This window comes from Trichosurus vulpecula, chromosome 5 (genome assembly GCF_011100635.1).
Source record: "Trichosurus vulpecula isolate mTriVul1 chromosome 5, mTriVul1.pri, whole genome shotgun sequence".
NCBI classification, from domain to species: Eukaryota; Metazoa; Chordata; class Mammalia; order Diprotodontia; family Phalangeridae; genus Trichosurus; species Trichosurus vulpecula.
Window position 1 is genome coordinate 286,868,074 of NC_050577.1, and position 14,703 is coordinate 286,882,776.

Genomic DNA, 14,703 nt, shown 5'->3' on the forward strand with positions numbered 1-14,703 from the left:
GTTGAATATGAAGGGATGATATATAAAAAGATAAAATAAAATTAAGGGGTGAGAGAGGAATATATTGAGAGAGGAAGAAAGGGAAAGATAGAATGGGGTAAATTATCTCACATTAAAGTGGTAAGAAAAAGCAGTTCTGTTGGAAGGGAAGAGGGGGCAGGTGAGGGGAATGAGTGAATCTTGCTCTCATCAGATTTGACTTGAGGAGGGAATAGCACACACACTCAGTTGTGTATCTTACCCCACAGGAAAGTAGGGGGAAGGTGATAAAAAGGCAGGATGATAGAAGGGAGGGCAGATAGGGGGAGGAGGTAATCAAAAGCAAACACTTTTGAAAAGGGACAGGGTCAAGGGAGAAAATTGAATAAATGGGGACAGGATAGAATGGAGGGAAATACAGTTAGTCTTTCACAACATGATTATTGTGGAAGTGTTTTGCATTATGATATGTGTGGCCTATATTGAGTTGCTTGTCTTCTTAGGGAGAGTGGGTGGGAAGGGAAGAGGGGAGAGAATTTAGAACTCAAAATTTTAAAAGCAGATGCTCAAAAAAGTTGTTTTTGCATGCAACTGGGAAATAAGATATATAGGGAATGGGGCATAAAAATCCATCCTGCCCTACAAGAAAGTAAGGGGAAAGGGGATGGGGGGTGGAGTGGGGTGACAGAAGGGAGGGCTGGCTGAGGAATGGGGCAATCAGAATATATGCCATCTTGGAGTGGGAGGGAAGGTAGAAATGGGGAGAAAATTTGTAACTCAAAATCTTGGGGAAATCAATGTTGAAAACTAAAATGTTAAATAATAAAATATGAAAAATAAAAAAAATGAAAAAAAGAAATGATGATCACAACCCTTCCATGCCTGCACAACCTGGCTTGTCCATGTCTTTACAAAATATTTCAACAAGGGATTCACCCAACATGCCTGAGGGCTCCTTTGATTTCTCCTGCCATTGTGAGGGGACCAGTGGAGAACTCTGATTGTCCTTCACTCTTGCCACAGCCTATCTTCTTCTCCTGTCAGGGAATTCTTGAATGACATCCTTTACTCTTTTTCTGCTTTGGAGTTCTACTTTAGTTCAAAATTACTAAGTGCTTGTTTACTTGACTTTGTAGAATGATCAAGCCACCATGAGCCTCTTCCTTGGCCTCTGTGGGATATTCTTCTTTATCTCTTTAGAAGTAGTGGTGTTCCTGTTTGTCATACAGCTACACTAATAAATGTCATTGTTAAAAAAATGGACCTTGTCTTTCATGGGAAACTTGGGGACAGTAAAGGATCTCTTCAATTTCCCCAAAGTAAACCAGCCTTCTTTCTTCTTCCTGTTAAACTATGGACCCAACTTACAACCCATCCATATAGTATGTCCTGGAGGTTAAAGTGACTTGCTCAGAATTACACAGCTAGTAACAGTCTGAGGCTGCATTTAAACCTGGGACATGAATCCATGTCCAACACTCTGTCTGCTGTACCACCTATCTGCCTCTTAGTTAAAGTCTTTGGTCATTCTTAGCTATCTTTCTTATTTTACAAATAGCAGACTTCCCTTCTGCCTCTCCAGCTGCCATCTCAAGAGAGAATCCCAAGGCTGCCATTACTCACAGCTGATGGAGTCGGCCAAAATTTTGAGTTGTTTAGTGTTATCCAGAACCTCGATCCTTTGGGTGTATGGGTCATAACGCACTGAGAAGGGTCGAGGAATTGTTGAGGCAAAGTTCCTGAAGGCAAAAACAGAAACTTGGATGAAGGCCAAAATTTGACCAAGATAACTTGTTTTAAAAATAATTAGCAAAGAGAACTCCTTCCCAGTGTTGATTATGTACCATCATGCCACCTCAAGGGCTGCCCTTAAGATGTCATAGTAAAAGCAGGGACTTGCCTGAGCTCTCCCCCAAAGCCCTCCAAATACCTGTGAAAATAACTCTAAATAAATTCTAGAGCAGCAGAACCCACAAAATGACAGAGTGAAACAAATTTCCAGCCCAAGAACTGCCCTCAGTGGCCCACACCTTGAAAGTAAGATCACTTTATTGCTGGGGATTCTAAACCTAGAGAGTCCACAAATCCTTCAGAGAGGTATGTGAATAGATTTCAGATGGTCTGTGAACTTGGATGTAAAAAAAATACATCTTGATTCTTACTACCCTCTAACTGAAATTTAGTATTTCTTTCCACTATGAAATCAGGCAACAAACAATATTCTGAGGAGGAATCCATAGGCTTCACTAGACAGCGGATGGGGGCCATGATACAAAAAAGGTTAAGCACCCCAACCTTATATTGAGGTTGTTTGAAAGCAGACTTACCTCACTTTCTCTTTGGCATCATTGAAGCTCTCAGCCACAAAATACACAGGCTGGAATTGGGTCACAGAATATTCCTGGACTGCTGTTTTTTCGAGCTCAAGGGGCAGAAGCTTAGGTTTATCAGATAAGCAGTACTGGAAGCCAGAAATGGAAGGGGTTTTTCCATTAAGCAACAAACCACTACTAAGTGCCTGCTATGTGCCAGGTACCCTACTAAGCACTAGAGATATGCAAAAAGGCAAAAACATTCCTTGCCCTCAAGGACCTTGCATTCTAAGACAATAGGTAAACAGATGTAAGATATAAATAGGATCTATACGGAGTAGATGACAGGTATTCTCAGAGGGAAGGCTGGCTGGCCATACAGTGAGAGTGAAGGGTTAAGAGATGCCTAGAGCTCAAGTGACTGCAGACCTCTATCCACTGCACCACCCACCTGCCCCTGGAGGAAGAGAGCTTTATACAAACTAGGGGCAATCAGGAAGGGTTTTCCATGGAAGTTGGCACTTGAACTAAGCCTTCTTAAGCCCTTAGTTAAACATTCTAAGAGGTTGTTACTGCTCTTCTTTCTTTTTCATTTTTTTTGGAGGGGGGAAGGCAAGGAAATTGGGGTTAAGTGACTTGCCCAAGGTCACACAGCTAGTAAGTGTCAAGTGTCTGAGGCCAGAATTGAACTCAGGTCCTCCAGACTCCAGGGCCGGCGCTCTATTTACTGCACCACCTAGCTGCCCCTCTTTTTTCTTTTTCAAAGAGGACCAGTGACATCACAAGCGATGTCTTGATTTGAATTGGATTTAAGTGAGGCACAGGGACATTCTAAAGTCCCTCCCTCAGCCTCACTTTCTCTTTCTGAGTCATCAAAGTATGCTGAGGAGGAAACATATTCCAGGTATGGAAAATGGCCCATGCAAAAGCACAGAAGTAGAATATGGAATTCTGAGTGTTGGAAACAGCAAATCAGCCAACTGGGTGAGAATGTAAAGGTCATGAAGTAGAGTAGCCTGTAACATCCCCCAACTTCCCAAAGTCTGAATTATCAGAGAATTCACCCTTCTCTTCTCTATTGCTACCCTGCCCCACCCTCTCACTTCCTCTCCGGTAGATGGGGGCCATTAAGAGAGCTACAATCAGGCTAATTACAACAACAAACCCCCCCCTCCAATGTTTGAGTCTGTGGAAGCTGTCATTGGCTCTTGTGGGGCCCAAATTACCCACCTGTAATTCCCCAAATGAAGACAGGAGCCCAGCGCCATATGCCTTTATGGAATCACCTTGTTTGCAGAGGCCAAACTCCACAGTAAACCAGTAGATCTGAAATGGAGAGTTGGATGAAGACAGGCCCCACTCCACCCTCATTCTCTCTCTCTCTCTCTGTCTCTCTCTGTCTCTGTCTCTCTCTCTCTCTCTCCTCTCTCTCATGCTCTCTCTCTCTGCCTCTGTCTCTGTCTCTGTCTCTCTGTCTCTCTCTCTCTCTCTCTCTCTCTCTCTCTCTCTCCTCTCTCATGCTCTCTCTCTCCTCTCTCTCTCTCTGTCTCTCTCTGTCTCTGTCTCTCTCTCTGTCTCTCTGTCTCTCTCTCTCTCTCTCTCTCTCTCTCTCTCTCTCTCACACACACACACACACACACTCACATGCATGACCCTCACAGTCCTATGAACTAGATTCTATTATTATTTCCATTTTACATATGGGGAAACTGAGGCTCAGAAAGGTTAAGTGACTTGCTTGTGGTCACCCAGTTAGCAAGTGTCAGTGACAGGATTTGAACCCAGATATTCTTGACTCCAAGTCCCAGTACTTTATCTCTGTGCCCTGACTTCTCCAAAACAGTCAAGTGTTCAGACTTCAAGAGTCAAAGGACTGCTTATGATGCTACAATTGTCTACTAGGCCAGGATGATCATTCTAAATTCTTACAAAGCTCATATTACCGTTGCAAGTTTCTCAATGTATTCATCAGGGGCACCCAAAGAAGCCAGGCCAATTTCCTGAAACAATTTTTAAAAAGCATGTTATTAGATGCTAGGGGTCCATCAGTCAGTTTACTAAGTCTGTATTGTTTGCAAAGTGTCACACTGGGTACAGTGGAAGGTGATGTACCATATCTCCAGTCTGCCCCCTTCCCTCCACTCACCCAGCCACCCCCCTAGTACCGGTTTCCATCACCTCTCCCCTAGACTTTTGTCATAGTCTCCTAATTGAGCTCCCCGGATTCATCCTCTGTCATCTTCAATCCATCCCCCAACAACGGCCAAATTACCATCCCTAAAGCATGAGTCTGATCACGCCTCCCAACTCTCATACCACCTCAAGAGCATCTTCTTTCATAAAGCCTTCCATGACCTCCACTCCTCCACCAAAAACATCTTGGATATAATCTTTTCAACTTTCCACATTCCCCTTAGAACTTTATTCCCAAATTTCTTACTTATGGTAGTCTACTTTGCTTACAAGAGTTCTAAATCTGGGGTCTGTGAACTTAGTTTCTAAATATATGCCTGTGTGTATACATACATACATATATATATACACATGCGTTCATACATACATACACACATATGTGGGTATGGAACTATATCTCAATACAATTGGTTTCATGTGTAATCCTCTGCATTCAAAAATGTCATTCTGGCCAGGTGTGGTAGTGCACACCTGTAACGATAGGTACAGGGCTAAGGCTGTTGGATCTCTTGATTTGGGAGTTCTGAGGTGTAATAAGCAAAGCCAATTAGGTGTCTGCATTAATTTGGCATTGAGATGGCAAGCCTGGAAGACAAGGGGATGGGGTGGGGCAGAGTAGTAGGTTGCCTAAGGAAGAGTGAACCGACCCAGTTTGGAAATGAAAGGGGTGAAAGCTCCTGTGTTAAGTGGAAAGAGCCTGGGAAGTAGTCCTTGGATTTCCTTCCATATTGGATAAGATGGGGAAGGGGAGGGGAAGGAAATAACTATTTTTAAGTGCTTACTGTGTTCCAGGCACATATAGGGAGACCTGATCTTTAAAGCAAAAACAAAAAAAAACATTATTCTGAGGAGTCTATAGGCTTTATGAGACTGCCAATGGGGTCTCTCTCTCTCTCTCTCTCTCACACACACACACAAACACACACACACATACACACGCACACACGCACACATGCACACATACACAGAAGTCCTATATTAAAATACTATATCTGCATACAAATCTTTCACCTACTAGATTACAAATTCCTTGAAGGAAAACTTTCTTATTTATGTCTGTATTATCCATAGCACCTAGCACAATGCATTGTATACAGTAGGCACTCAATAAGTGTTTGTTGAATGTATACAGAAATCTATTTCCTTACCTGAGAAAACTGGGCAAAACTTCGATCAGAAAACAATGGAACATGCCCTAATAGCTCATGGCAGATGTCACTGAATGAAAGCATAGAAATTATGTGATATTAATGAGCAAGATAGTTCCAGAAAATCCTGGGAAGATTTATATGAACTGATGCAAAGTGAAGCAAGCAAAACTGGGAGAACATTGTACAAAGTAACAGCAATATTGTAATGATGATCAACTGTGAAAGACTTAGCTACTCTTTTCAAGATAATGATCCAAGGTAATTCCAAAGGACCCATGATGAAAAATGCTATCTACCTGCAGAGAGAGAGAATTGATAAGACTCTGAATAGAGATTGAAGCATACTTTTTCACTTTCTTTATGTTCTTGCTTTTTAAAAATTTTATTTTTTGCAATATGTATATTATGGAAATATGTTTTACATGGTTTCACATATATAGTTGGTATCACATTGTTTGCCTTCTCAAGAAGTGGTGGAAGGGAGAGAAGAAGGGAGATAATTCGGAACTCAAAATTAAAAAAAAATGAATGTTAAAAACAAATAAATAAAAAGTTAAAGGAATAAAAAAAAGAAGCCGTGTGTCCTTCATAGGCTTCATATGGGACAAGAAGAAAGTTGAAAAAAATGATTGAGACCCAACCTCCTAAAGCAAAAGAAGGATCGGAAGTAAGATATATGGTAGACCAGGGGGTATGGCAATAGTTAGGCATGGGCAGTATGACTTCCTATTATTCCTTCTGGCATTTAAGGGGAGAAGGGGAAGGAAACAAACATCTATTAAGTGCCCACTATGTGCCAGGCAGAAACTGAGATTCTGAGATTTAATTTCAAAGGGACCAAAGGATTTAGGGCCTTAGAGGCCATCTGGTCCAACTCCCTCATTTTATAGATTAGAAAACTAGGCCCATAGAGAAGAAGTGACCTGCCCAAGGCCAAACAGGTAACAAGTAGCATTATCAGGATTTGAAGCCCAGTCCTTTACCTCCAAATCCAGTCAACATTCCACCAACCCAGAATTATGGCAGTGGTGGGTAGATTCCAAAATTCCATTCCACCTAACCTCACAAGGGCACAAAATCGGGACCATACCCAGAATATAACAAGATCAGATTTGGACACAGGTCAGGTCAACTGTGGGACTAAGTCCTAGTGGGTTAAATGGTATTACGTAGTAGCTGGAGCTAAGGAAAGGACAGTAAGGAAAAGCACCCCTTCCCACTGAGATCATTACTTTCCATCTACAATGGACATTTCATGTATGTACATAGCTTTTTTCATGTTGTCTTCCCTACTAGGAAGTGAGCTCCTTGAAGTCAGGTTCTGTGCTTTTGCCTTTCTTTGTGGCCCCAGTCCTTAGCACGGTATCAATCACATAGTAAACTTTAATAAATTTTTATTGACTGCTCCCATGGTGACAAAAATACCTAGGTCCTTCTCAGAATCGGTACATTAATGATTGGGATTTCCTTGGTGAAGAACTAATAAACATCTGTAGATATCAAGATACTTAGGCTTAATGGGGCTGCCTGAGGCTCAGAGAGTGGAAATAATTTGCCCAGAGTTAAACAGATAATTAAGTGTCTGAGGTAAGATTTGAATCCAGATCCCCTTGATCCCAAGTCTAGAGCTCTGTCTGTTACATTTGTTCCTCTATAACTTTTCCAAATCAAAGGGAAACTTCGAAATCAGTATAAAACAGCCTTTATTGTGTCTACTACTTTAGCTGATACAACATCTGACAAGTACAAAGTACTAATGAATACTGGTCTGTGATTTCATTGGTTTGGAAGGGGGGAGGAGGAGGAGGAAGGAAACATGTTTTTCAAGTGCCTACTATGTGCTATACAGTGCTAAGCTCTTTACAAATGTTGTCTCAAACTCCCTCCACCAAAGTTAGCACATTCTCAGCATCTGAGAGATAGTGCTATTTCTTAGAGATCTGCAAAGTTGTGACTTGCCCAGATCCCCACAGCCAATCTCTCTCAGAGCCCTAGGCATCTGAGTCCAAGTCTCAAAGGCACCTGCTGCTTAACCATCAACACAACCAGATCCACTTCTGATATTAATGCCATCAGGGACCACTGGAGAAAAGTATAGATGGTGACTACAGTACTGGACTTAAAAAATACTCAAAGGAAGACAAACTCTGATTGTAATTGTGAAAAGCCAATATTGGTCCCAGAGAAGAGATACTGAAATGCATCACTTTCTTCCTGTCCAAGAGACAGAATAGGAGGCTGCCGAGGCAGAATGTTAAATGTATTGCTAGATATGAGTCATTGTGTCCTTGTTTTGGGGCAGCTAGTTGGCAACAGGGTAGAGAGTGCCAGCCCTGGGGTTAGGAGGACCTGAGTTCAAATCCATTCTCAGACACTTACCAGCTGTGTGACCCTGACCAAGTCACTTTACCCAATTTGCCTCAGTTTCTCCAGCTGTAAAGTGAACTAGAGAAGGAAATGGCAAAGCACTCTAGTATCTTTGCCAAGAAAACCTCAAATGGAGTCATGGAGAGTCAGATTAATTGGGTGGAGTGGGGGGGATCATTGTTTTACTTAACTGCTTTGTTGGTAATAGGTGGTGGGAGGAGGGGAAGGTTCAATTCCGGGAGATGGATGGGGAGGAGTGTATCCAGTAATGATTATAATGCAATACTAATGAAGCAACAGCAGCGACAATAGAAATCAAAGGCAGGAACTCTGAGTTCAGCTCTGTCCGATGGTCCCAGGCTATTGCCACACCCTGTCTCCATGGGGCTCTTGGCTCAACTACTCACGGTTCTGGTGTGTACATCGGCTTCGATCCATGTCTGATGTATTGTGTGCAGTGGAAGACCCGGAATGCCAGGCCACCCAGGAAGTCCCTAGAGGAAAGCAGGCCAGCCACAGGTCGGAGGCGAAATCCAGTACAGCCTTCGGAAGTTAGAAATGAGAAGTGGACAAAGAAAACAGAGCTGGTCAGAGTAGCTTCTCACAGGCCTGTGACCCTTTCTATAGAGAAAAGCCAGAGCCCATATGAGGGCAAATGATGAATTAGGCAGAGTAAGCCTTTATCTGAGCAATGAATGTGTGCACACCTCTGTGTGTGTGTGTGTGTGTGTGTGTGTGTGTGTGTGTGTGTGTGTGTGTGTAAGTGACCCTATTTGGGGTTTCCTTAGCAGAGATTCTAGAGTGGTTTGCCATTTCCTTCTTCAGCTCATTTTACAAATGAGGAAACCGAGGCAAACAGAGTTAAGTGACTTGCCCAGAGTCACACAGCTAGTGAGTATCTGAGACCAGATCTGGACTCATGTCTTCTTGACTCCAGGCCCAGAGCTGTATTCATTGTGCCACCTGGCTGCCCCAAGTCAGTATCTCCGCTCAAAACTTCTAGCTATCCTGACCAAATGCTTATATAAAGTCATTGATTTGGAAGGACCTTAGATGTTATCTATATCTATATATTCCTACATACATCTATATATTTATGTATCTATATAGATATCTATATCTACATCTATATATTCCTCCTTATTTTATAGATGAGAAAATTGAGACTTGCAAAGATCTGAATAATTCATTCATGCTGATGTGCTAATCTGACTTAATCACAGATAAGCACTTAAAGTCACAAATCATTAATTTAGAAACAAAGGGGACTTGTGAGATCATTTAGTCTAAACCTTCCAGGTGACAAATGAGGAAAATCAAATAGGAATAATCAAATTCCTATTATTTAATTATAAATAATTAGCAGACACAAATACTATGTAAATAACAAGGTATATAAATGCTATGTAGATAAAAATAAATGAATGAGAAAACGTGAACTTTAAAGTTATAGTATTATAGATTTTGGGCTAGAGGCCAAGGGGTCCAAAGTCCTCATGCAGATGAGGAAACTGAAAACTAGAGAAATTAAATTATTTATCTAAGGACATACAGGCAATAATGGGAAGAGACAGGATTTGAACCTAGACTGATGAACTCCAAATCCCTGCTCTTTTTGCTGCACCACTTTGCTTTTTCCTTTCAAGATTTATCAAGCACTATCCTCAAAACAGCCCTATTGGAAAGGCTGCATTTGTATACCACCATATACATCTATATGTATGTCTGTATGCATATAGATATAGATGTAGATGTAGATATGTAGATATAGATATGATGTGATATATGCATGTACATGTATATATATATATATGTATGTATATATTTTTTATATTATTGCCCTCATATTGGTTCAGCTAGGTGGTACAGTGGATAGAGTGCTGGGCCTGGAATCAGAAAGACCTGAGTTCAAATCTGGCATCAGACACTTACTAGCTGTGTGACCTTGGGCAAGTCACTTAACCGTTTGCCTCAGTTTCCTCATCTGTAAAATGACCTGAAGGAAATAGAAAACCACTCCAGTTTCATTGCCAAGAAAACCCACAAATGGGGTTACAAAGAGTCGGACACAACTAAACAACAACAAAGTCATAAACCCACAGATTAAAAAAAAATAAGACACAGAGAGATTAAATAATTTGCCCAAGGTCACGGAAGTAATAAGTGGCAGAGATATGATTTGAACTCAGGTCCAATGAGTCCAAATCCAGTGTTCTTCCTACTTGTTTCCCTTTCCTGGTGTTCACATTTTCACAGGAAGCAACGTCTTAAACTAAAGTAATTAAGCTATGATAAAAGAAATTCTGATCTCATTAGCAAAGACAGATAAGAGATATACTTGGGGGTTGGGGAAGTCTTTCCCAGTGTCTCTCAATTTGACCTTTTTCTTTTTTAATAGCATTTATTATTTTAATGACTTACAAAAACCAATCAAACTTGTTTTTTGACTCTTTACATTTAATTGAATTTCAATGAGAAAAATGTCATGACAATTTTTTAGGCAATCCCTCTAGTCCTCCATCAGGAATCTGATTGTATCTTTGTTACTATCCATTTCTGCTCTTATATATTCTGTATGTTTGTGGAAGCATATATGTATATGTATATATGTATGTATATGTATTGTATATATGTATATATATTGTATATATGTATATGTATATGTGTGTGTATTGTATGAGTGTGTATGTATGTATGAACTCTGTTCTGGTTCCATTTTTGTGTGTGGAAGAAATGTCTTACTCAGAGTAATAACAGGACAAGAGCAAAAACTCTCAAAAGAGAAGGGAACAAGGCTTTTCAGAATTGATAGTTAAAGACGGTAAGGATTCTTTTTTGGTTTAGTCCAAAGGCTTCAGACTAGGGCAATTTTTAATGCTTTATTAATATTTCTGAAAGAGGGAGGGAGGGTTAGTTTTGTCCACACTTTTCTTTGCAATATTTCATAAAGGCCTTTCCACATATCTTCATATAATCCATATTGCTGCGATGTGATTATTATCACAACTTAACTATTCCTTTAGGGTGGCTTCCAAGTTTTTTTCTAATAGAAATAAGGTTGCCATGAAAAAAACTTTGAGCAGATGTGTAGGTATGTGTTTTTGATAACACTTTCATGTCATGTTCCTAAAAAAAATGGAATTATTGGGTCAAACAGAATGTTTATTTTTGTAACTTTTATTGTGTATTACTCAGTTCCTTTCTGACGATATTCCTCTTGGCAATTTCATCAACAGTTAATAAAGATGCCTTTTTTCTACAACCCCACTAAGTTGGTAATTTCATTGCTTTTCATCATTTTTTGCAAGTTTGACATATGTCAGGTGGTACCTCAGATTTGTTTCCATTTGCATTTCTTTGATGATTAGTGAAGTCGAGGTTTTTTTGAAGTACTTATTAACAATTTGTGTTTCTTTTTAAATAAATTGTCCTTTCATATCCTTTGACTGGGAATCCACTGTGAATGGTCAATAATTTACATCTTTAATAAAATACCAATATTTTAGAAAATTATTCTCAATTTCTTTAGTCTTTTTTGTGAACTTTTTTATTATAATTTTGTTTATTTGCATTTCATCTTTTTATCATTTGTAAATGCTTTGTCACTTTTGTTGACATATATTTTAAAAACCTCTTGGTCATATTTATCAATTATTATGATGTTTAATTTTCTATTTTTTCCTCTTTTTTCTAATCTCTTTTGTTTTACATTATTCTGTGCTATTGATTTGCTCCTTTTCTTGCATCCTTAAAGTAAGCTTAATTCATTTATTTTATCTTTTTTCTATTAATGCAGACACAACGATACAAACTTGATTCTAAACACTGATTTGACTATGTTCTATAAATATTGACATATGGAATTTTTATAGTTTTCAAATTAATTTTATTATTTCTTTTAACGTTAGAAAAGATCAGGTGTCATTTATATTTATATATAAAATTCATATATATGATATAATTAGTAAAGAGCAATGTAGATTTTTTTCTTAAGAACTTATCCTTCTACTATTTGGTTGAAATCTGTCCATCACAGAGGCAGAGAGTTTCCCACTTCCCACTCAGCTCTTACACCCCTATTCCCTCCTCTTACTGAAAGGGTACCTGGCAGGGTGTTGAAAGCAGTGGGATATTTTTCCCTCACCTCATACCTACATTAAAGTAGGGAGGATTCTTCACTTCTTAAAACTGAGGGGATTCTCGGCTTCCCCCCGACTCTTTACTCCTCCAACTGGACCAGAGGAGACACCCAGATTTACTCACATTCCTGAAACTGAGCAAAGCTTTCTACCTGGTATGTTCCCTGACAACAACAGCTTCAGCTTATACCCAAGTCAGACTTGCTAGGCCTGCACTTTCTACCATCATCGTCACTCCTGATCAGAGTATCACATAATAAAATTTAAAATTGCAGCACAAAAAGGTAAATTTTGTAACCTAAGAGACCTAAGAGAAAAAAGTTCCCTCCATAATAATAGTTGAATCATCCATGGACAGGATTGAAGGTGTCTCAAAGGATAAATTAAATCATAAATTGAATTATGTAACAAGTATATTAAAGTAATTAAAAGGAGATTCACCAAGGAACATACACACAAATTAAGGAACAGTTCAGGGAAAATTATACAATAACATCCAAAGAGTAAAAGTTTTTATTGAAGCAGCAAATAACAAAATAAATGAAGTGAAGCAAAGCTTAATTAATAATAAGAATAAATTTGTAGATGTATCTAACCTATCTGAAAAAGGACTTAATGGATATGCCAATTGATGTTACAAGTTTGGAAGACAACATAAGGAGTAGAAACCCCAGACAAACATGGATATACAGAAGTAATCACCTGAGGCCAGAGGTACTTTCAAGGAGTGGGATCTCTGACAACAAAGAAAAGAGTTGGCTATGTGGCACTGTGGATGGAGCTCTGGGCCTGCAGTTGGGAAAATCTGAGTTCAAATCCAAACTCAGACACTTACTAACTGTGTGACCCCACTGGACAAGTTACTTAACCCTCTTTGCCTCAGTTTCCTCATCTGTAAAATGAGCTGGAGAAGGAAATGGCAAACCATTCCAGTGTCTTTGCCAAGAAAACCCCAAACAGGGTCAGATATGCCTAAAAACAACTGAACAGACACCAAAGAGTTATCTGAGGATGTGCTGGTAAATATATGACAACTTTCTATTGGGGGGAATTATATGATGGACACATTTTTAAGTAAGTCTAGACAATTAACAAAATGATAATTCAAACCCTGATATATACAGTTGGCTGATTTCTGAGGCATAAATGCTCATACTAAAAATTTAACAATCAGTTCTTGGATTGGAGCTGGCTCCAGAACTACCTGGAGTTATCCCTGCTAATTGAGAATCAAGTTATGAAGAAGAACAGACCTTGGGGACCCAGCAAAGCAACCTACCCAGCAGAGATGTCACACTCAGGGGGAAGCTTTCCACAGACTTTGCAAAAGAGAAGCAGCTTTGACTATCAGAGGAATACCAAGGCTTGGCTTCATGTGTTCCCTACATTTCTGCCTCATTACCACTGCACAAGTTCCCACAGAAACCATGTGTATCAGTGGGAGAGTATATCCCAGGTTTTGGGAAAGAGTATTTTCTAGCCCTTGATCTTACCTATGCCAACAAAGCAAATGAGATTGCTAAGAGCTACTTTATCTATCTTCTGATTGTTAGAGGGAAGTACATCAGTGGGGGCTTGTGATCCCTAGTAGTAAGAATACAGACTGAGAGACTGCATATTTCAACCTGAGATTAATCGACCCCCTAGGAACCCAACTGGAAAACCTAAGGGTGGCATTTTGGGAGAAGACAAAAAGTGAGCACATAAGAATGAGGTAAATAACATTTTCAGATCATTCAGCTACCCAAAGGCCAAGTCTTCCAGATCCCCTTTGTCAGCTAAACAGGAGGGATTGTGCTTAACTGACAAGGCAGCATAGCATTGTGAAAAGAAGGCCTGAGAGCTAAGAAGATGTGGGCTTGAGTCCTTCTTATGGCATGTACTGGCTTGAGAGCCCTTAACTTCCCAGTGCCTCCAGACAACTGTTTAAAACTACAAAATGTAGATGAGTGGTCAATCTGCATTAGTGGAGAGAGTTTCCTTATTGGGAATTCCCTATACTCAGGGGAGCACATGCCCAATACTCCCCATCAGCCCCTCCCTACACACTTACAGAGTAACAAAACATAGCACTTTGCTGTTTGCAGAGCATTTTATTGAGAGCTAGATGAGACTTTGCCCTATTGTATAGTTAAGGAAAGGAAGATGCAGAGAAGTTCATTGGTTTACTCAGGGGGCATCCAGGGTCACGTAGCTGACAAATGTCTGAGGTGGGATTTAAACCCAGATCTTCCTGTCTCTAAAACTAGGGGCCTGTTTACTAAATTGTGGTCCGTCTTCTCTATAGGCATTATCTCCTTCAGTCTGGGGGAGCTTAGGCCTTATAGAGAAAATAAAGTAAATATATGACTCTCAATTAACAGATGAAGACATTGAGGTCGAGAAGGTTTAAAGGGTTTGCCGTCGTCATATGGCTAGTAAGAAACAGAGCTAAGATTTGAATCCATATCTTCTCCCCATCCCTCCCTCTCTCCACCCCTCTCTCTTTCCCTTGCTCCTTCTTTCTCTCAGTATTTCTCCTTCCTTCTCTCTCTCCCCTCCCACTGCCCCCCTCTCTCTTTC

General features: G+C 40.0%; 1 protein-coding gene across 1 annotated transcript in view; it reads right to left on the reverse strand.

Annotated features, from left to right (window-relative positions):
• The window catches only part of PAH (phenylalanine hydroxylase), a 68,008-nt gene that overhangs the window by 2,472 nt on the left and 50,833 nt on the right, over positions 1 to 14,703 (reverse strand). The window contains exons 7-12 of the mRNA XM_036761324.1: positions 8,410 to 8,545; positions 5,633 to 5,702; positions 4,235 to 4,291; positions 3,522 to 3,617; positions 2,307 to 2,440; positions 1,603 to 1,718 (exon numbers count right to left, since the gene is read on the reverse strand). Coding sequence (XP_036617219.1) covers positions 1,603 to 1,718; positions 2,307 to 2,440; positions 3,522 to 3,617; positions 4,235 to 4,291; positions 5,633 to 5,702; positions 8,410 to 8,545 — 609 coding nt within the window. The remainder of the gene's footprint in view (positions 1 to 1,602; positions 1,719 to 2,306; positions 2,441 to 3,521; positions 3,618 to 4,234; positions 4,292 to 5,632; positions 5,703 to 8,409; positions 8,546 to 14,703) is intronic.